This window comes from Borostomias antarcticus (assembly GCF_949987555.1).
Source record: "Borostomias antarcticus genome assembly, chromosome: 2".
Classification (NCBI taxonomy): domain Eukaryota; kingdom Metazoa; phylum Chordata; class Actinopteri; order Stomiiformes; family Stomiidae; genus Borostomias; species Borostomias antarcticus.
Window position 1 is genome coordinate 38,436,838 of NC_140235.1, and position 20,850 is coordinate 38,457,687.

Here is a 20,850-nt window from a genome sequence, read left to right on the forward strand (position 1 = left end):
AATGATCACACACCAAGATAAGGTTGTGTGAACGCAGACACTGTCAGCTTCCTGCGTTGTGTGCTCTCTTCAAGATGTACCTGAACATTATGTAAATATTCTGCACTTTTACTGCAGTCGTGGTCAAGGAAAGCAAGCCATTTGAGATGGGATTACTGTTATCTTCAGAACAGGAAACATTTCTGCAAAAAACAGCATATTATTACAGTTTTTTTCGATGTAAATTTCCCCCATTCAAATCCTCCATCATGTTTTTTGCTATGAGCATGTGGGTGATAGGAGATTCAGAAGCGAGATACGCCTGGTTCTTCCTCCACCTGTCTTTGATTAGAGGTTTCTGATGTCGGCTGAAATCACCTTTGAAGTGTGCTAACAGTGTTGAGCACCGACTTCCACTACTCTCGAAATACGACAGGAATAGCATGATCAAACATGTGAAATGTACAATTTCCTAAATGCAGGGAACAGTTGTTTTTGATTATGTTGTTTTTAGTGAATTCCATGCAATGATTTCCCATGTACTATTCTGTGTAGGATTTTGAAAAGTGGAACTTTTAGTTGGTTGTACAGATTTTGATCATGGACTTATGGTAGAACCATACATCCATGGGTAGAACTGAACTAAGACCTGTAATAAATTCATGTTCATGCAATAGGCTACTGTAACCCTGAATGAAAATCAAGAACAATACTGTACGGCAACATTCCCTCACTGTTGGCCAAGAGTGACCTCTAGTGGACAAATTAAACATTGCAACTAAACGCTACAGTAGGCTACTTGCTTGTTTCGGTTGAATAAAAGTTTGTCCCACAGCGTTACACTATTTTACACTGCCTTATCACACCTATTGAGGCGTGCAGCGAGTCCACATGGAGTTCACATCCTCATGGTCCTAGTGTAAAGAGGACTGGTAGACAGTATTGACATTGGTGGACCTAATAATCTCCCTACACTCACCCATGACACGTTTAGCGCTGCAACCCTGGCTGTTTGCCTGCAGAAATCATCAGCTGGGAAACAGGACACTGGTTTCAGTCTCTGTGTACTCTGATAAGGGGGCTGTTTGGCTGATAGACAGGCACGCTGGTGAACTTCAGACTTCAGATAATCAGTTGGGTGCTGTTACCACACACCTGCTTGTGTTTGGGTGTGGGAGGTGGAACTGAGAGCCCAAACGGTCGGTGATTGATATCGTAGTCTATGTCTATGACCCAGACGGTTGGACTTAAAGTGAACATTGGCCTAGTTGGCCTCCATCTATCTAATCTTAGTCGGCATATCCCACAATGCATGACCACAGAACAGCTTGGCGGTAACTGAGGTCATGGCTAGATCTGTGAACTTCTACAGAAAACGTATACACAAAGTCCTCTCTATGGCATGGATAATCTGAAAGAGTACAGGCTTTTAGCTGGACCACGGCGTGCAGGGCTGAACAGAGAGAGCTGGCCAGCTGGCTAATGCGCCAGTAGGGAGAATCTGAATGAACATGATCTCCAGGCTACTAGAAAAATAATTGTCTTTACCAGGAGCTTACAGTGGAAATGTTATCTGCCCGAGTTTTAATTAGGATTTCTTTTATCCAATGGCTACTCTTCCAAGAGTCCTGACTCCTGAGCATTAAAACATACATGGGCATAAATGTAGACTATTATGTGAAAACAAAGTGTGAAGAGATCAGATCTGAGATCTCTCGAGAGCCTAGAAGTGAATGGGTCGAGGCATGAAAGTAGGCCTACTAGGAATGTCAAGCTACAGAATGAAATATGGTAGATAGATAGGCTACTGCAGAATATTTAGCACTGAAAATCACACGCAGGTGGTTAGTAGCGGTGCAGGTTTATGAGCAGTCGTTCTCTGCTGCCCTCTGCTGGTGTGCAATGGTATTGAACGGACACACACGTCATACTTTTGTGATATATTATATATCATTAAAAATAGAATAGGCCTTCTGGTAGTAGCCTAATAGTTGTCTCTTCAACATGCAACTTGTGAGGTGCACTATCGTTCTGTACACAGGCATTGTTGCAACACCAAATAGCCTGGATAAAAACAGCTTCATAGAATTAGACTGTGTATTTGAGTTGTTTATCACAACACTCACAAACACTTAACAGCAATGCCCTATTTACCCCATCACTGCATTAGCCTAGTGGTGGCTGCCAAAGCAGCACACCATTAAGTAACCGATGTTATTATTAATGTTGAAAGCACGTCAGTAAACACCGCAGAGCGGCAGTCCTAATATGGCATCGCAGTCGCAGATGATCTCCTAACTCTTGCCCCCCAACATTTCGCCTCGTTAATGTCATTTCATTCATGACAACACAACTCAGCTGGCATCGTTTTTCCCTCAAAGCCCACGACACAACCAACACAAACTATTATAATTATTTATTTATTTAAAAACAATAAACATCACAATATTTATCCAATAAATGCACTTCAATTTATGACAGTGATTTGGTAGCCTGGATGGCTGCAAAAAATACACACATGGGCTATAATTAATAATAATGCAATGACATAATGGACCCCGCCGTCGAGGTCATTCCTACCTGATCCACGGGGCTGACGGTCCTCTCTGTGGGCGGAGGTATGCGAGGGTCCTTCACACGTAGTAGCTACTTCAGCAACACATGCAGCCCCGCTGCACAGCTGGCATCAGATCACTGCATAGCAACTTCCAAGTTTTCAGGGGTGTGTGACAGCCGTTGAGATGGAGATATAGACTACAACATGACTTCGATGGGACAGGTGTGTGCGCAGACATAGAAAGACACTATGGGGAAACATTTTGACCGCTAACGCGAGTTGTCTTTCGTGTTGACGTTCGTTGCTGGATATTTTGGGCTACCTGCCATGGACGGGGAGCTCTCTCTGAGCAGCGGGAGCCAAACGTCGTCCGAAACCTTGTCGGAGGGGGAAGGTTTGGATGTAGAAGACAACCATGAATACACGTATTTGAACAACCACGCTGCGGAAACTGTAACCTCGGAGGAAAAGGAAGAAGGAAAGAGTGTGGCGACACTAGACAGCGAGCATCCGGGAAGTGAGGAGTATGAAGAGGGAGACCAAGACGAAATGGTAAAGTAGGCTATTGAAAGGCTGTGTGTGTGTGTGTGTGTGTTTGTGTGTGTGTGTGTGTGTGTGTGTGAGTGTGTGTGTGCGAGTGTGCGAGTGTGTGCGAGTGTGTGTGTGTGTGCGAGTGTGTGTGTGTGTGTGCGAGTGTATGTGTGTGTGCGAGTGTATGTGTGTGTGTGTGTGTCTGTGTGTGTGTCTGTGTGTGTGTCTGTGTGTGTGTCTGTGTGTGTCCTACTTGTAGTCTACACACACCCTCCACCTCCAGACCCCCACACATCTGAGGAGGGTCAAATTAAATAGTTGTTTGGTTAACTTGGTGAGACTGAACGTAAATCGCCATGGCTATGGGTCGCTGTCAAAGTCATATTGTAAATGAAGTCAGTAAGGACATGTTGTCTAGCCTTATTTGTTGGGTAGCCTCTGTGTTACCCTGTTAAATATCTTTGTTATCCTGTTCATTACCTGTGTTATCCTGTTCATGATCTTTAATCAGGTGTAGTGCCAGCTGCTTGGCTCCCGCTCTGAAGAGGTTTGTAACCTACTGGTTGTCTGGGAGGATTTCAGAGTTGACAGATAATTCACATTCACAGCGCAGCACAGAGGTTTAATTCAATTTAATTTATTCCCCACTTGTCGTGCACAATATGCACAATATCCCATAGCAAAGCACACACGTTCTGAAGACCTCCCATCTGCAGTCAGAAGAAGCTATTGTCTGATGTTCCCAGGTTATCCTTCGGAGAGTTGACATGTTTTGTTAGATATATCCAGGCTTTGTTCGGAGGGGAAGACCACCCTCTGGGACCCTACATGTACATTTTGAGTTCATGCTCTAAGAACCACAAGGCCTCTGTGTACCCTCTCATTCAAAGCTGTGGTAAATAAGTAGTTGAGTATTGAGATAAGGGAAACTGACAATGAATAGCCATGAATAGAACGCTATTGTTTGTTGAAACAGAGGACTATGCCTTCTAGGCATGCCAACGCCAACCCACCAGTGTGATTGAGCAGAAAGTAGGTGAGCTGAATAAGTAAGATAATACTCCTTGCTGAATGTTCATATCTGGATTGTCCTGCCAGTCTAGAGTCCAGACTGGTTCCACTGGTTCTGATGAGCTCTATTAGGCTACTTTTTAACCCTTCTGATTTCACTGTAGGGTTGGACAGGATGTATTCGTCCCATCCTAACAGTTGCCTTGACGCTTTTTCCAACGTTACAGTATGAGGAGAAATCCCAGCTCCTGTCCACATGTGGAAATGTCCTTGGGAAAGACACTGAACCCCATATTGCTCCCAATGAGCAGGCTGGCACCTTGCATGGCAGCTGCCGCCATTGGTGTGTGAATGTGTGTGTGAATGGGTGAATGAGAGGCCATTTTAAAGCTCTTTGGATAAAAGCTCTATATAAGTGCCGTCTATTTACCACTCACCATGTTTGTTTTGGCTGCATCATAATAAGCCAGCTTAGGCCGGGCCATCTGTTCGGTCCCTTCCTCCGCAAACGCCGTTCAGGTGACCGGTGCCGAAAGAGCCAGGGTGGCCGGCGGCGCTGACCTCTGACCTCTGGCTTACGTTTCACCGCTAAGGGGGTCAGAGAGGGAAGGGCTCCTGGGAGCGGTCGGCTTATCTCACCTCATCTCCCGGCCGCCGTTCGGACCGGCCGCGTTGACGTCCGCTCACACGGTCCGGCGGCAGCAGCACACGCACATTCTCTGTAAACATGTCCGTGTCGAACGCCCACCCCCTTCTTCCAGGTATGGCTGTGTTTGGACTGCACACAGTAGCCTGGCTTCAGCGCCACACTGCTCTGCTAGAGAAGAGCCTCGTAAAAAAAAACACACCCAAACACACATGAATCAGAGAGAGATGTTTGGAGTGGGAGACCGATAGGCTGGTCCTGTAAACAGTGTTGAAATACCTCACACAGGCCAAACTGGAGATGGGTTTTATGTTTAGTGTGAGTCTAGCCTAGTTATTGGATTTTTAAAGCTACATGAGATAACTCGGCACTTTGGCGGCCCCTCTGGTCGTGATCAAATCGGCACTGCGTTTTAAGAACCACACTTCCCACAATCCCCCACTCACTCGCTGTAATGATGGGGGAAAATCATTTCTTTTCGCGGGGCGAAGTGTTTGTTGTCTTCCTGATATTGTGACACGCAAAACGTGTCACTTCCGCTTCCACCACAAGATTTCCCGCCAGTGTACTAGCCAGTACACCGCAATACTAAAATAATCAATTCACAGGGTCTCATGCAGTCTCATGTCATGAAAACGGGTTTTGGGGTCTTGCTAAGGCCAATTCATAAACTAATAGCAAGTAAAGGTCAATATTGAACTACAATAAAGTTATCTCATTGAGCTTTAAGCTCTCCAGCTGTGGTCCAGTAGGACCGGCTACTGTGCGAATCCATTTCTCAGTATAGCGTTGTTTGTGCTCAGTCTCTGGATCTAACTGCTCTTTTGCCGGGTCTGTATCTCTCTCTCTTTCTCTCTCTCTCCCTTTGATTTCCCTTGTGTGGCAGAGCTGAACATGGACAGCGTGTTCTTCGCTCGTTGGCTCTCCGGTCACATTGGCTCGGTTTTTCCCTTCCTTTTGATTGCAGTCTGTTGTGAAGTGAAGTGCGCTCCAGTCTTTTCAAGTACATCTCCCGTCCCCAGCCTACAGTAACGCGCCTTTTCAAGTGATTATAATCTGTGTGATGATTGGCCAGTTGGAGAGACCTACTCTACAGTTTGTGCCCATGGTGTTGACAAAGGGGACGGGGGTGATCTTTGAGTTTCTTGTTTACAGAAACGAACGTGCATCATTTGAACTCCGCAGATGGAAAAAAATAGCAAGTCCATGAATTCAGATCATCGCTAGCTCCCATGTTCTCCCTTCTCTCGGTCACACTTGCTCAGGGTTGTGTGTGTCCATGCGCTCTGTACCAGTGCCAAGGTGGGCGTATTTGTTTTCCAAACACTGAATGATAACGTTTAACCCAGCAGGAGGCCAGGCTCACGAGAGGGACGTCCGGTGACAGTTAGCGGCTTAGCGGCTAAAGGGATTACTGTAACTAACGGTTTAAGACTCCTCTCTCACTCCCACATCCATCGCCATCAGCTCCTGTCCGCAATGACCAAGTTTTAAGACAGAAAAGACGAGGACTGTATTGGTTTAAAGACGTACAGTAATGACCCTGCAGCAGAATTTTACAGTAGGGGACTGTATGTCTTCTGAGGGGCACAAGGTAAGATTGTCTCTCTGGTCCGATGAGTCACATTTCTTAGACTCTGCTGTATCTCTGCTTCTGGTGAATACAGTACAGCAGTGGAATTTCAATGCGCTGCGTTCTACCTGGATTCATTCTCTCATGAATGATTCATGCATTGTTATGTAACCACAAATTCCTATCCAGCTGATTTTGAATTCTGTGTAAGAAGATCCGTTTACAAAACAAACAATGTGTGTGTGTACGATCGTCCATTCACTAAACTATAGCAGCAATTATTTTATTTTCCACCAATCTTGTTATTTTTTTTGGGAATGTCTTGGATCCTGCATTTGTCCATGTGCAAGAGTGATGTCACTAAAAATGTGACGGCTGGTGGCTACACTTTACTGTACCACAGAAGAAGACATGTTTCATACCAAACAAGGTTAATAAGATGTTCATCTTAGGTAAATACTTGTGAATCACACGGACTGTGTATGAGAAAGGCTTTAGTCACAGTTAACTAGCAGGTGAGGACATTTGTTTTGATTGCAAGGTGCATCTCAGAAAATTTGAATATTGTGGAAAAAGTCCATTGTTTTCTGTAATTTAATTCAAACAGTGAAACTTTCATGTTCAAGCGGATGAAGATGGATGGATGGAAACTTTCAGGTATTTCTAGAAGTTAAATATTTCAAGCTTTTTTGTTTCAATCTTTATGATTGTACAGTATGTTCATTTATACACTCAATTGATACTTGGTCAGGGCTCCTTTTCCACAAATTGCTGCATCAACGTGGAGGCGTGGCATGGAGGCAATCAACCTTGAAATATTTAGCTACGTGTAATTAATCTATAATATAAGAAAGTTTCGCTTTTTGAATTAAACTATGGAAAATAATGAATATTCTGAATAAATAATCTAATTTTCTGAGATGCAGCTGTATGACACTTCTGTTTTGTTTTTTTAACGACTCCTACTTCAGTCGCAGGCAGCAACAGTATCACGTACTGTAGCCGACGCTCACCATGCTGGGCCAGTTCATCCATTTTTAATTTCTCTGGCGGTGTTATTAATGCCGACTAAGCACCCGTGAAGTGGCGGAGGTTCAGGAGAGATTGGCCTGGATAAGGTGTGTGGGGTCTTGTTAATATGACTGGATTACCAAAGACTGACCCAGAGATTAACGCTTGAGGGAAAGTGGCCATGCTGGCCGACACATGGCCTCGTTGTCCCTGGAAACGTGTCCCGGTCAGTACTTAACCCTAGGCCATTAACGACGTCCGTCTCTAAGCCTATAGGACGAAGACGTACGCGTAGAGAGGGCGGGGCGTGGCGCTCTCGGAGCACGGCCCATCACTGTCACTATCACGCTCGGTCAGGGTTCGGTTTTAAACGCACAACCCTAGAATCAGCCTTCTACCGCTGTTATCAGTCCTATTAGATTAATAATTACTAGACCTCAAAGGTCGTTGATTAGCCATATGGCAATTACACACAAACGCACAAGCGTGAGTGGGCGGCAACACAGGACACACAGACACACAAACACACACAGGACACACACACACACAAACACACACAGGACACACAGACATGCAAACACACACAGGACACACAGACACACAAACACACACAGGACACACAGACACACAAACACACACAGGACACACAGACACACAAACACACACATTAGCGGTGGTCTGGGGAATTCATCCTCCGTACGTCTCCCGTCCAGGCTGTCCTCGTCCAGGGACATCGGACGGCCTCGATAGCGTCCCATGTGCTCAGTCAAGGTCCTGGTCAGGGACAGCCGGACTGAAGAGTGTCTGTTCTTCTGTGTGTTTTTCATATTGGGGTTCTATGTGGAGGGAACCCGAGCGAGCACGGGGAGAACATGCAAACTCCACACAGTGTATTGTACAGTGTCGGCTAACCATAAATCATTCAGTAAATATGTCTACTTACCTGTTCATTCAGTGTTGACAGTAGCTTACCTACCTTGTTGATACGTAGACAAAACCAATGGAAAATATAGGAGCTTTATTTTGTTTTGTGACCTATAGGTTTGAATAAAGTTAGAATTACTGTATACAAAAGTCTGTTTTGTCCATCATTAAATGATGTCAACACAGGAAAGAGAATCCCCCATTGAGTACAACGAGGGCACCAGGGTTCAGAGATCTTAACTGTGCTAGCGAGGGAATGTTCCGGAGCCTATGCCGTCAGTGTGTGAGAGGACTGCGGATTCCGCTGGGTCATTCTGGAGTGGACCGTCTTCAGGGATTCAGATCGGAGGGAGGGATTTTGGATCTGTGACCGGAAGTCTAGTGTGTTGTCCTCTCTCAGGATAAACATCTTTTGACCTCTCTGGGGGTTCAGAGACTCTGCAGAGCACAACCGAGGGGGAGGGGGGGGGGGGTCGAGAGAAACACAGATGTTGGGCGACAAGGTCGGGCGAGGTCGGGTTGTGCCTAGGGGAGGGGAACGCTGAGTGGGGTGAAAGCCCTCGCTCTTTACAGGGGTCAGCGGGTGGCAGAGCTCAGGGATAATCTAAAGTGTTTACAGGGGTCAATGTTGAAGAGCTCATGGATATGCTTTGGACTCGGGCTATATTAACAGACAGCTGCCTTTCTTCTTCTTTCGTGTAACGTCAGAGGTCCAACTCGGTGTCGTGTAGCCATGCCAGCATCTCGGGTCCTAGGTCAAAGAGGCTGGCTTCCGAGGGTGGTCTGTACAAGGGGCAAGTGGTGATTATATGTTCGGCTGTCTGTTCAGGGTCACCGCACTCGCATGCCGCACTGTCGGCCAGGCCCCACTTCTGCCTTTAACTGACATGATTAACGGAGTGGAAACAATGTTTTGATTCTCTAGTACTGAACTTTATTGATCTCCGAAGGGACATTCACTCATGTAGCCAATCATGTGGCAGAGGAAAGAAGCCTATGACTGGGAGCCTGTGGAAGGTCTGAGGAGGGGTCTGTTTCTGGCTTTAACGTGACACCGGGGTCGACCACCGCTCGTCCGACGTTGTGTAATTCTCCACCGTGGGGAAGCACAGAAAAGAAGAGACCAGGGGTGCTGGGAGGGGATTGACCTGCTGGTCACTGTACCTGGGGACAAGTCGGGTCACTAGTCGGGTCACTAGTCAGGTCACTAGTCGTGTCACTAGTCGGGTCACTAGTGAGGTCACTAGTCGTGTCACTAGTCGGGTCACTAGTCGGGTCACTAGTCGGGTCACTAGTCGGGTCACTAGTTGGGTCACTAGTGAGGTCACTAGTCGGGTCATCTGAGTATCCAGACGTTATCCCTTCTCAATATGTTCTTGAGAAACATCAGTAGACTTAGGCTACTTGGAGTTTCTGTTCAGCTGTGAGCCATGCTAGGCGTGAATGCATGTAATCAATGTTTGTGCGCTTTGAACAGGGGAGTGCCGTTCTAGCTGCCCTAGTTTGTGCTAGCTGAAGTTATTATCCTTTTTGCAGATGACCTCATGACTGGGCAGTACTATACATGGAACAGGACAGGTGATTGGATGACCTGATTTAGTGTGGATGGTGTTAAATAAGAAGAACATTTCCCTACAATTCCTATTCCCTGCCCCATCTTGTTGACAATGTTTGCAATGTGATCTGGCCAAGTCAACAAGCTGTGTAGTGTTACTGCCTGAGGTTTAGCTGTTGTAACCTGCTCGGCTGGTATTGATGACATAGTTCAGCTGTGGGTCACGGCCCAGAGTGGACCGCGAGCCAAAAGTGATCATAGCGATCTTTTTACATTGGAGACAACGGCCACTTCCTCTTTCTCCTACCCTATTGCGGAAGACTTGACCAAATGGTGGTTGTGTGAATAAGGTCAATTGCAATGGTGTGTTTTAAATATTTTTTTGTGGTGTTGTTTTTTTTTTTATATTGACGATTATATGTCCTACTGGACGTTAAAATCACTTGAAGTTCTTTTCATATTAACTACTTTAATCACTGATATTTTAATTCACTACGTTCAAAATAAACGCTTGCTTACAACGAATATCTAGAAATGCATCATGGGTGGGGGATGACAGATTCACTGTGCAGTGCACCTGTTGAGAGAGACTCCTGTGAGGTCACTCACTCACTCACTCACTCACTCACTCACACGCTCACTCACTCACTCACTCACTCACTCACTCACTCACTCACTCACTCACTCACTCACTCACTCAGTCAGTCAGTCAGTCAGTCAGTTAGTCACTCACTCACTCACTCACTCAACTCACTCACTCACTCACTCACTCACTCACTCACTCACTCACTCAACTCAACTCAACTCAACTCACTCACTCCCTCACAGTCTCTCTCATTTTGTGTGTGTGTGCGTGTGTGCGTGTGTGCGTGTGTGCGCATGTGTGTACATTGCAGGTGCAGTGCGGTTTGACAGTTATTAGTCTTCCAAAACTTCACAGAGAATGTGTGAAGAGACAGTTTCCTTGGTTACGGTGAATTTAGGAAATCGTCGTCACAACAGAGATCGTTAGGCTGCCACAATTTTTCCTTTCCGTACAGGTGCCGATAGTTTGTGACTATTTTCTTTGACATAATCTAACTAATAACACAGTGACACATTGAAAAACCGTTGGCCAAAAAAATTCTCTATTTTTTTCTTTCAGGAAAAGGAAGAAATTGTAACTTGAAACTTGAAGCACCACAGTGAGACCTTCTACCCAGTGAACAAAAAACTCTTTCACTCTGTATCTGATAACGTGATAATCAGTTATCAAATCACTCTTATGTTTTGAGAATATTACTTATTAGCCTACTCATTGCTACACTATTTGGGAAAGCTAACTTAACACAAATGCAGTAGTTTTGGTAGCAAGGGTTTGAGTTACAGTATGGCTGAATTAGGCTTTTTGTGTGTGGGCTTTAGCCAGGGGTGGTTTGGCTGGGTTCTGGGTTCTGTGGTGGATGTATGGGTTTAATGTGAAAGCAGATCTTAGCCAGGGGTGGTTTGGCTGGGTTCTGTGTCGTGCCCTCTCTCATGTTACCACTCCCCCTATTGCCCCGGCCGTCTGGGGCTATTCTGGGTCCCCCAGACCACAGCAGCAGTAGGCCTGGCAACTGGGTCTGTCTGGTATCATAACCTCCATGGACATAATGTACGAGTGTGTGTGTGTGTGTGTGTGTTTGTGCAGTTTCCGTTTTCTTTTGGGTACTTCTTGTGGTATGCTACAGCAGTCTGCATGTTTATATCTGTGTTCTGTACCAGGTGTTCGTGTGTGTGACTGCGTGCGTGCGCGTGCGCGCGGGTGTGCGTGCATGAGTGTTAAGTGTTGCTCACTCACTACCCGGTATCAGGTGAAGGATCGCCTCGCTGGGAAATGCGAGCCGGGGATGGAGAGCTGAGCCGGGCACGACGGAGTCACGGAAGTCCCAGCGCTAACCCAGGGGCTCGCGTTACAACACCGCGTTACAGCCAACGTGATTTGTGGTCGGCGGGTCATCATTTGAGGTCGAAAGGGCGCCGAGTGGAAAATTTCGGAATCACTCCCCCTTCAAATCTAAACAGGCAGTGTCCTGTGAGATTTGGAGGGAGGGGAAAGGGTATAGGGAGAGGCCCTCTCCTCTGTCAGCGTGTCTGGGGGGAGGGGGGGGGGGTTCTGGAGAGGGGGGGGGGGGGGCTGCAGTGTTGCCAGAGGGAAACCGCCGCTGTGCGCGAGGAAAAGGCCCCCAGAACGCCGCTTTGTCCTCTCGCACAGTTTTCTGGGAGTGTCCCGCACGCCGGCGGTGTCGGTGCGAGGTCGTCAGGGTGTCCCGACCCCCCCCCCCCCCCCCGCGCGCTATTCTCCGGGGCGTTGTGAATCTTAAAGGGAGGATGCTTTTGGCTCGAGAAATACGTCCGTTCCGTCAGAGCCGATTGTGTGGACGGGAGCAGTGGACCTGAGAGAGTGAAAACATGCCCGGGAGGAGGGGGGGGGGCGGGGGGCACCAGCTGAGACCACTCAACTGGCCATCATCAGGTTTATAACACATCCTGGCTGACGTTTCTGGAGCCCCCCGGCCCGCTCTGCGTTCTTCTTCGACTTTCGGCGCGTCGAGGGAAGCGTGTTTTTTAACCACATAGGTCTTCGCTGCTCTGTCTTGCATCACCCACGTTTATTGTGGATTTTGTCGTTGTTGTTGTGTCTCTTCGTTGTGAGAACGTCTTCCCGGCTTGACAATGTCTCCTGCGTTTGTCATTTGTATGTGTGTCATGTTCCTCCGAACGGAGATCATTTCTATTCAAATGGCAGGTTGGCCCATAACGACCCTCTACTTGCGCTCCGGAGGATGATTTCTGGTGGCTGTATGTGGTCAGGATCAAACTGTCAAGCACATCAGCTAAAAGCCCCCAGGCGGACTGGGAGAAGGGTAAAGGTTAATGTACTGTATTGCTGTCTGAATATTCCATCTGATCAACTTCTAAGAGTTATGAATGCAGAATGCATTTGTGAATTGAGCCAGCGCATGAATGATGGAGGGAGAGAGCGAGGGAGGGAGGGAGGAAAGGAAGGAAGGAGGGAGGAGGGAGGGAGGGAGGGAAGGGAGGGAGGGAGGAGGGAGGGAGGGAAGGAGGGGGAAGGGAGGGAGGGAGGAGGGAGGGAGGAAAGGAGGGGAGAGGGAGGGAGGTAGGGAGGGAGGGAGGGCTGGTGGATCACTAGAAAGGTCCTGGCCACGGCGTCTTGATCATCATCACATTCGCTCTCTATCCTAGATGGGTATTCACTTGTGTCTTAGCAACCAGAAGAGAGACAACACTTTCTACCCAATTGAAGGGGTCCCTTTTATCTCGTCCTTTTACGGCGAACTAACGAACAGCACCTCTGCCCCCACAAACACTACAAAGAAAGTGAGGGATTGTTCCCTCGGAAAAATTAATAATGTCATATTTCAGCTTCTGAATGGACCCACTGTCTGGCCTTTGATATGGCCCCTTCAGATTTGAATATTTTTCCATGAGAAAATGACAGTCATGGCTACACATGCACATGTTTTTGATGCAGAACTTGTAGCCGATGAACACCGTGATATGCAGGGAGCAGAAGAGCTTGTGGATTGTGGGATGACGCCTGGATCGACTTAAGCTGTACGCAATATGAACAAAGGGACTATACCAGTATTGGTACAGTAGGTCACTTGTTTACATGTATTTGTAAATGATGTTTAAATGTAGAGATCCTATATTCAACGTTAGTTTGTCCTGTGATCATCTCTATATAAGGAGTCTCAAACTCGCTACTGTGATTGCTTGGAACGGTGAAGCCGTGTCTTTGCCCAGACATGCTCAGCATAGACCAGTGAGGGATCTAGCCTGTAACACATGCCTGCCCCTGGTTCTGCACATCAACATCTACTGTAGCCTGTCTGTGTGTGTTTTGTATGTGTGTGTGTGTGTGCGTGCGTGTATGTATGCCTGTTTTCCTGTGCTGATAATATCCACCACCCTGACTGTATGTGTGTGTGTGTGTGTGTGCATGCGTGTGTGCATGTCTGTCTGTGTGTGTGTGTCTGTGTGTGTGTGCATGTACCCTGTCTGTGTGTGTGTGCATGTACGCGTGTGTGCGTGCACGTGTGTGCGTGCGTGTGTGTGTGTGCGTGTGCGTGTGCATGCGTGTCTGTGTGTGTCTTGTGTGTGCGCATGCACAGTCTTTGTGGACACAGGAGGCCAAGGTCAGCAGTAGGGGCAGCGTCTTCACTGCGTGTTTGCTCTGCCGTGCCGTCCACTCTACCGCTGCTGTGATCGTTAGCTGTGATCCCGGCTGGCTCGCCATCTTAACCGTCTCCTCCTCCCCTGCCGCTGCTGCGATCCCGGCTGGCACGCCAACTTAACCGTCTCCTCCTCCCCTGCCGCTGCTGCGAACCCGGCTGGCACGCCAATTTAACCGTTTGCTCCTCCCCTGCTGCCCCACCAGGGCTAGCAGGAGACTCTGAGCCCAGCGGCCTTCTGAAACATCAGCACTTTTCTGTTTCCCCCTTTCTCTGCGTGCGGCTGTGAGTTTCTCTCTTGCGCTCTCTCTCTCTCTCTCTCTCTCTCTCTCTCTCTCCCTCTCTCTCTCTCTGACTCCCTCGTGTAGCAATCCCAGTGAAACATGTCTGCATTTTGCTGATTAGGACTGTTTATCAAACGATGTTGGCCTTGTCTCTCTTCAATAACCCCACAGAAGATTACAGGCTGAGGGCTGTTTTTTAGGGGTGAATCTAAATTGGCACGTGACCGGAAAATGGCAGATTTTATGCTGAACGGGGTGAATCTAAATCGGCACGTGACTGGAAAATGGCAGATTTTACGCTGATCGGGGTGAATCTAAATCGGCACGTGACTGGAAAATGGCAGATTTTACGCTGATCGGGGTGAATCTAAATCGGCACGTGACTGGAAAATGGCAGATTTTACGCTGATCGGGGTGAATCTAAATCGGCACGTGACCGGAAAAGGGCAGATTTTACGCTGAACGGCCAAGATCGGTGACCGGCTGATCAGTCTCATATATCCGATTCAGTATTGGAAATTTCTTTTCTATTTATTCAAGCTATATAAATGTTCTGCTTCTAACTTGCAATATAATGTCTAAGAAGCATTTTCACGAATCCTTTGATGAAAAACTTTCATCATTGCGTCTTTTGTGGTTTTACAAAATAAGTCACCTGCTTCTTTAGAGCTTTTCACACTGTACTTAGCCCAGGGCTAAACACATTCTTAGAACCTTCTTAACCCCAGGCTGAGGGAGTTGTTAGCCCCAGGCTAAGAACGCTTTCACACTGGCACCTTCCTGGCACATTCCAAAGTGGGCTAACCCCGACTTTAGCCTAGGGCTGGCTGGCCCTGCTCCGGAGCCGGGTTAGCCCCAACTTTGCGGGGTTAACCCCTGAACATCGACTAAACACGAGGTTAAAAGGTGCCAGTGGGAAATGGGGCTAAAGTAAACAATGGACTATGCATCATGTTTTTGTTGTCCAATCACACGACTTCTTCATCACGTCATTACAGCCAACCGAAATTGTTGTAACTTTGTAGTGACTAACGGCAACATCATAGCTAACTAAAACGACAATTATATGTCCGTAAGATTTAAAAAGATTGAATTGGTTGTAGGCGGAAACGGCAATATGCATGAGTGGTCGGAAAAGTTCAGAACAAACTAACGTTGCTGCTTGCTCTTAATGAGTAGGCTAGTCACACGTCTTTCGAATGTAAACATTAGTCTCATGTCCCAACTGACATTTAACCCAGGGCTAGTAAAACTGCAGTGTGAATCATTAGCTCTGGGCTTAGGTTAATCCTGGGTTAACAATGTGTGTGTGGAAAGGGGCTAAATTAATCCACGGCTAAGGATAGCCCTAGGCTAAGAACATGCAGTGGGAAAATAATTGTTCATGTTTTTATTGGGGAAGACAAATGCACGTTCTAAATATTGAGGAGGACATATCCCCTGCGTGCAACAATCATCAGTTGACAGTGATGGGGTCAAGGAGAGGCAGCTCACATCACTTGCATTGCAGTTATGGAGAAACTGTTATTTAATAGTTGATGAATAGTTCCATTAAAGAAAAGTGTCATATGTTTGTGTGTGCTGTCAATTATAGTTCTCAGGGTGTGGAGAAAATCCAGCATACTGGCAAACTCTTTTTTTTCTATTAGAGGACAGAAAAAAACATTGTTTCAGTGCTTAGACCTTCATCAGGTTTTACACAGAATTATAGTTCTCAGAAAGAAATCAGAATCGTCCAAAATTGGAATCGGCAAGTCAGACTCTTGTAAAAAAAAACAACAACCAGACACTACTGTTTTCTCTCTGCTTTCCCTCTGTTGATCATGCAGGTTGTATTGCATGACTGTTGGGTTGAGGTAACCTGCTCTCAGGGTTGGTGTGTAAACACAGCCCCTCACCCACTATCAGTCTTCCTGCTCACGACCAGCAGCGCGTGGCCTTTGCTTTGACAACAAAGAACTGTTGGTACTGTCCACTGAGGGAGGAGGGGGGGAGGTGGGGGGGGAGGAGGAGAGGGGGAGGTGAGAGCGTTCATATTTGTCATGGTTAACCCACAGGGATCCTGACAGACTATGATGGGGCCGGATTTTCAATTAATTCACATTTTGGCTAATTTGAACATAAAATACTAATCTGAGCTGCCATAGAGTGTTATAGAGGGTGTGGAGGGTGATAGTAGAGTCTTATAGAGGTGCATGGAGGGGTGATAGTGTTATAGTGGGTATGGAGGGGTGATAGAGTGTTATAGTGGGTATGGGGGGTGATAGAGTGTTAATAGTGGGTATGGAGGGGTGATAGTAGAGTGTTATAGTGGGTATGGAGGGGTGATAGAGTGTTATAGTGGGTATGGGGGGTGATAGAGTGTTAATAGTGGGTATGGAGGGTGATAGTAGAGTGTTATAGTGGGTATGGAGGGGTGATAGTAGAGTGTTATAGTGGGTATGGAGGGGTGATAGTAGAGTGTTATAGTGGGTATGGAGGGGTGATAGTAGAGTGTTATAGTGGGTATGGAGGGGTGATAGTAGAGTGTTATAGTGGGTATGGAGGGGTGATAGTAGAGTGTTATAGTGGGTATGGAGGGGTGATAGTAGAGTGTTATAGTGGGTATGGAGGGTGATAGTAGAGTGTTATAGTGGGTATGGAGGGGTGATAGTAGAGTGTTATAGTGGGTATGGAGGGTGATAGTAGAGTGTTATAGTGGGTATGGAGGGGTGATAGTAGAGTGTTATAGTGGGTATGGGGGGTGATAGTAGAGTGTTATAGTGGGTATGGAGGGGTGATAGTAGAGTGTTATAGTGGGTATGGGGGGTGATAGAGTGTTAATAGTGGGTATGGAGGGGTGATAGTGTTATAGTGGGTATGGGGGGTGATAGAGTGTTAATAGTGGGTATGGAGGGGTGATAGTAGAGTGTTATAGTGGGTATGGAGAGTGATAGTAGAGTGTTATAGTGGGTATGGAGGGGTGATAGTAGAGTGTTATAGTGGGTATGGAGGGTGATAGTAGAGTGTTATAGTGGGTATGGAGGGTGATAGTAGAGTGTTATAGTGGGTATGGAGGGGTGATAGTAGAGTGTTATAGTGGGTATGGAGAGTGATAGTAGAGTGTTATAGTGGGTATGGGGGGTGATAGTAGAGTGTTATAGTGGGTATGGAGGGTGATAGTAGAGTGTTATAGTGGGTATGGAGGGTGATAGTAGAGTGTTATAGTGGGTATGGAGGGTGATAGTAGAGTGTTATAGTGGGTATGGAGGGTGATAGTAGAGTGTTATAGTGGGTATGGAGGGTGATAGTAGAGTGTTATAGTGGGTATGGAGGGGTGATAGTAGAGTGTTATAGTGGGTATGGAGGGGTGATAGTAGAGTGTTATAGTGGGTATGGAGGGGTGATAGTAGAGTGTTATAGTGGGTATGGAGGGGTGATAGTAGAGTGTTATAGTGGGTATGGAGGGGTGATAGTAGAGTGTTATAGTGGGTATGGAGGGGTGATAGTAGAGTGTTATAGTGGGTATGGGGGGTGATAGTAGAGTGTTATAGTGGGTATGGAGGGTGATAGTAGAGTGTTATAGTGGGTATGGAGGGTGATAGTAGAGTGTTATAGTGGGTATGGAGGGGTGATAGTAGAGTGTTATAGTGGGTATGGAGGGGTGATAGTGTTATAGTGGGTATGGAGGGTGATAGTAGAGTGTTATAGTGGGTATGGAGGGGTGATGGTGTTATAGTGGGTATGGAGGGGTGATAGTAGAGTGTTATAGTGGGTATGGAGGGGTGATAGTAGAGTGTTATAGTGGGTATGGAGGGTGATAGTAGAGTGTTATAGTGGGTATGGAGGGGTGATAGTAGAGTGTTATAGTGGGTATGGAGGGGTGATAGTAGAGTGTTATAGTGGGTATGGAGGGGTGATAGTAGAGTGTTATAGTGGGTATGGAGGGGTGATAGTAGAGTGTTATAGTGGGTATGGAGGGGTGATAGTAGAGTGTTATAGTGGGTATGGAGGGTGATAGTAGAGTGTTATAGTGGGTATGGAGGGGTGATAGTAGAGTGTTATAGTGGGTATGGAGGGTGATAGTAGAGTGTTATAGTGGGTATGGAGGGGTGATAGTAGAGTGTTATAGTGGGTATGGGGGGTGATAGTAGAGTGTTATAGTGGGTATGGAGGGGTGATAGTAGAGTGTTATAGTGGGTATGGGGGGTGATAGAGTGTTAATAGTGGGTATGGAGGGGTGATAGTGTTATAGTGGGTATGGGGGGTGATAGAGTGTTAATAGTGGGTATGGAGGGGTGATAGTAGAGTGTTATAGTGGGTATGGAGAGTGATAGTAGAGTGTTATAGTGGGTATGGAGGGGTGATAGTAGAGTGTTATAGTGGGTATGGAGGGTGATAGTAGAGTGTTATAGTGGGTATGGAGGGTGATAGTAGAGTGTTATAGTGGGTATGGAGGGGTGATAGTAGAGTGTTATAGTGGGTATGGAGAGTGATAGTAGAGTGTTATAGTGGGTATGGGGGGTGATAGTAGAGTGTTATAGTGGGTATGGAGGGGTGATAGTAGAGTGTTATAGTGGGTATGGAGGGGTGATAGTAGAGTGTTATAGTGGGTATGGAGGGGTGATAGTAGAGTGTTATAGTGGGTATGGAGGGGTGATAGTAGAGTGTTATAGTGGGTATGGAGGGGTGATAGTAGAGTGTTATAGTGGGTATGGGGGGTGATAGTAGAGTGTTATAGTGGGTATGGAGGGTGATAGTAGAGTGTTATAGTGGGTATGGAGGGTGATAGTAGAGTGTTATAGTGGGTATGGAGGGGTGATAGAGTGTTATAGTGGGTATGGAGGGGTGATAGTGTTATAGTGGGTATGGAGGGTGATAGTAGAGTGTTATAGTGGGTATGGAGGGGTGATGGTGTTATAGTGGGTATGGAGGGGTGATAGTAGAGTGTTATAGTGGGTATGGAGGGGTGATAGTAGAGTGTTATAGTGGGTATGGAGGGTGATAGTAGAGTGTTATAGTGGGTATGGAGGGGTGATAGTAGAGTGTTATAGTGGGTATGGAGGGTGATAGTAGAGTGTTATAGTGGGTATGGAGGGGTGATAGTAGAGTGTTATAGTGGGTATGGAGGGTGATAGTAGAGTGTTATAGTGGGTATGGAGGGTGATAGTAGAGTGTTATAGTGGGTATGGAGAGTGATAGTAGAGTGTTATAGTGGGTATGGAGGGGTGATAGAGTGTTATAGTGGGTATGGAGGGGTGATAGTAGAGTGTTATAGTGGGTATGGAGGGTGATAGTAGAGTGTTATAGTGGGTATGGAGGGTGATAGTAGAGTGTTATAGTGGGTATGGAGGGTGATAGTAGAGTGTTATAGTGGGTATGGAGGGTGATAGTAGAGTGTTATAGTGGGTATGGAGGGGTGATAGTAGAGTGTTATAGTGGGTATGGAGGGGTGATAGTAGAGTGTTATAGTGGGTATGGAGGGTGATAGTAGAGTGTTATAGTGGGTATGGAGGGTGATAGTAGAGTGTTATAGTGGGTATGGAGGGGTGATAGTAGAGTGTTATAGTGGGTATGGAGGGTGATAGTAGAGTGTTATAGTGGGTATGGAGGGTGATAGTAGAGTCTTATAGTGGGTATGGAGGGGTGATAGTAGAGTGTTATAGTGGGTATGGAGGGGTGATAGTAGAGTGTTATAGTGGGTATGGAGGGTGATAGTAGAGTGTTATAGTGGGTATGGAGGGGTGATAGTAGAGTGTTATAGTGGGTATGGAGGGTGATAGTAGAGTGTTATAGTGGGTATGGAGGGGTGATAGTAGAGTGTTATAGTGGGTATGGAGGGTGATAGTAGAGTGTTATAGTGGGTATGGAGGGTGATAGTAGAGTCTTATAGAGGTGCATGTAGGGGTGATAGAGTGTTATAGTGGGTATGGGGGGTGATAGAGTGTTAATAGTGGGTATGGAGGGGTGATAGTAGAGTGTTATAGTGGGTATGGAGGGGTGATAGTAGAGTGTTATAGTGGGTATGGGGGGTGATAGTAGAGTGGTATAGTGGGTATGGAGGGGTGATAGTAGAGTGTTATAGTGGGTATGGAGGGGTGATAGAGTGTTATAGTGGGTATGGAGGGTGATAGTAGAGTGTTATAGTGGGTATGGAGGGGTGATAGAGTGTTATAGTGGGTATGGAGGGTGATAGTAGAGTGTTATAGTGGGTATGGAGGGTGATAGTAGAGTGTTATAGTGGGTATGGAGGGTGATAGTAGAGTGTTATAGTGGGTATGGAGGGTGATAGTAGAGTGTTATAGTGGGTATGGAGGGTGATAGTAGACTGTTATAGTGGGTATGGAGGGTGATAGTAGACTGTTATAGTGGGTATGGAGGGTGATAGTGTTATAGAGGTGCATGGAGGGGGTGGTCAGGTGAAGTGGAGCTTTGCAGTGCAATGCTTTGCAGTGCATAGCTCATTCATGTCATGATGACAGAGCTGGAGGAAGTAGGCGTTCATGGGAATTTTTCGTCATCCATAACAGTTTGTTGCGTTGTTTGACACTGAGCAGATTGAAGAAGCATACGTTGGCGT

The 20,850-nt window shown here is 46.6% G+C and overlaps 1 protein-coding gene across 3 annotated transcripts in view; it reads left to right on the forward strand.

Moving 5' to 3' along the window:
• Positions 1-3,063: 3,063 nt before the first annotated feature.
• Positions 3,064-20,850, forward strand: part of mast4 (microtubule associated serine/threonine kinase family member 4) — a 107,006-nt gene continuing 89,219 nt past the window's right edge. For 2 of the 3 annotated variants that reach the window (XM_084456120.1, XM_084456121.1), the window contains exon 1: positions 6,253-6,318. In XM_084456120.1, the coding sequence (XP_084312246.1) occupies positions 6,262-6,318 (57 nt within the window). In that variant the 5' untranslated portion in view covers positions 6,253-6,261. Of the gene's footprint in view, positions 3,089-6,252; positions 6,319-20,850 lie in introns of those variants that run through there. The other variant, XM_084456122.1, reaches the window with a different exon arrangement.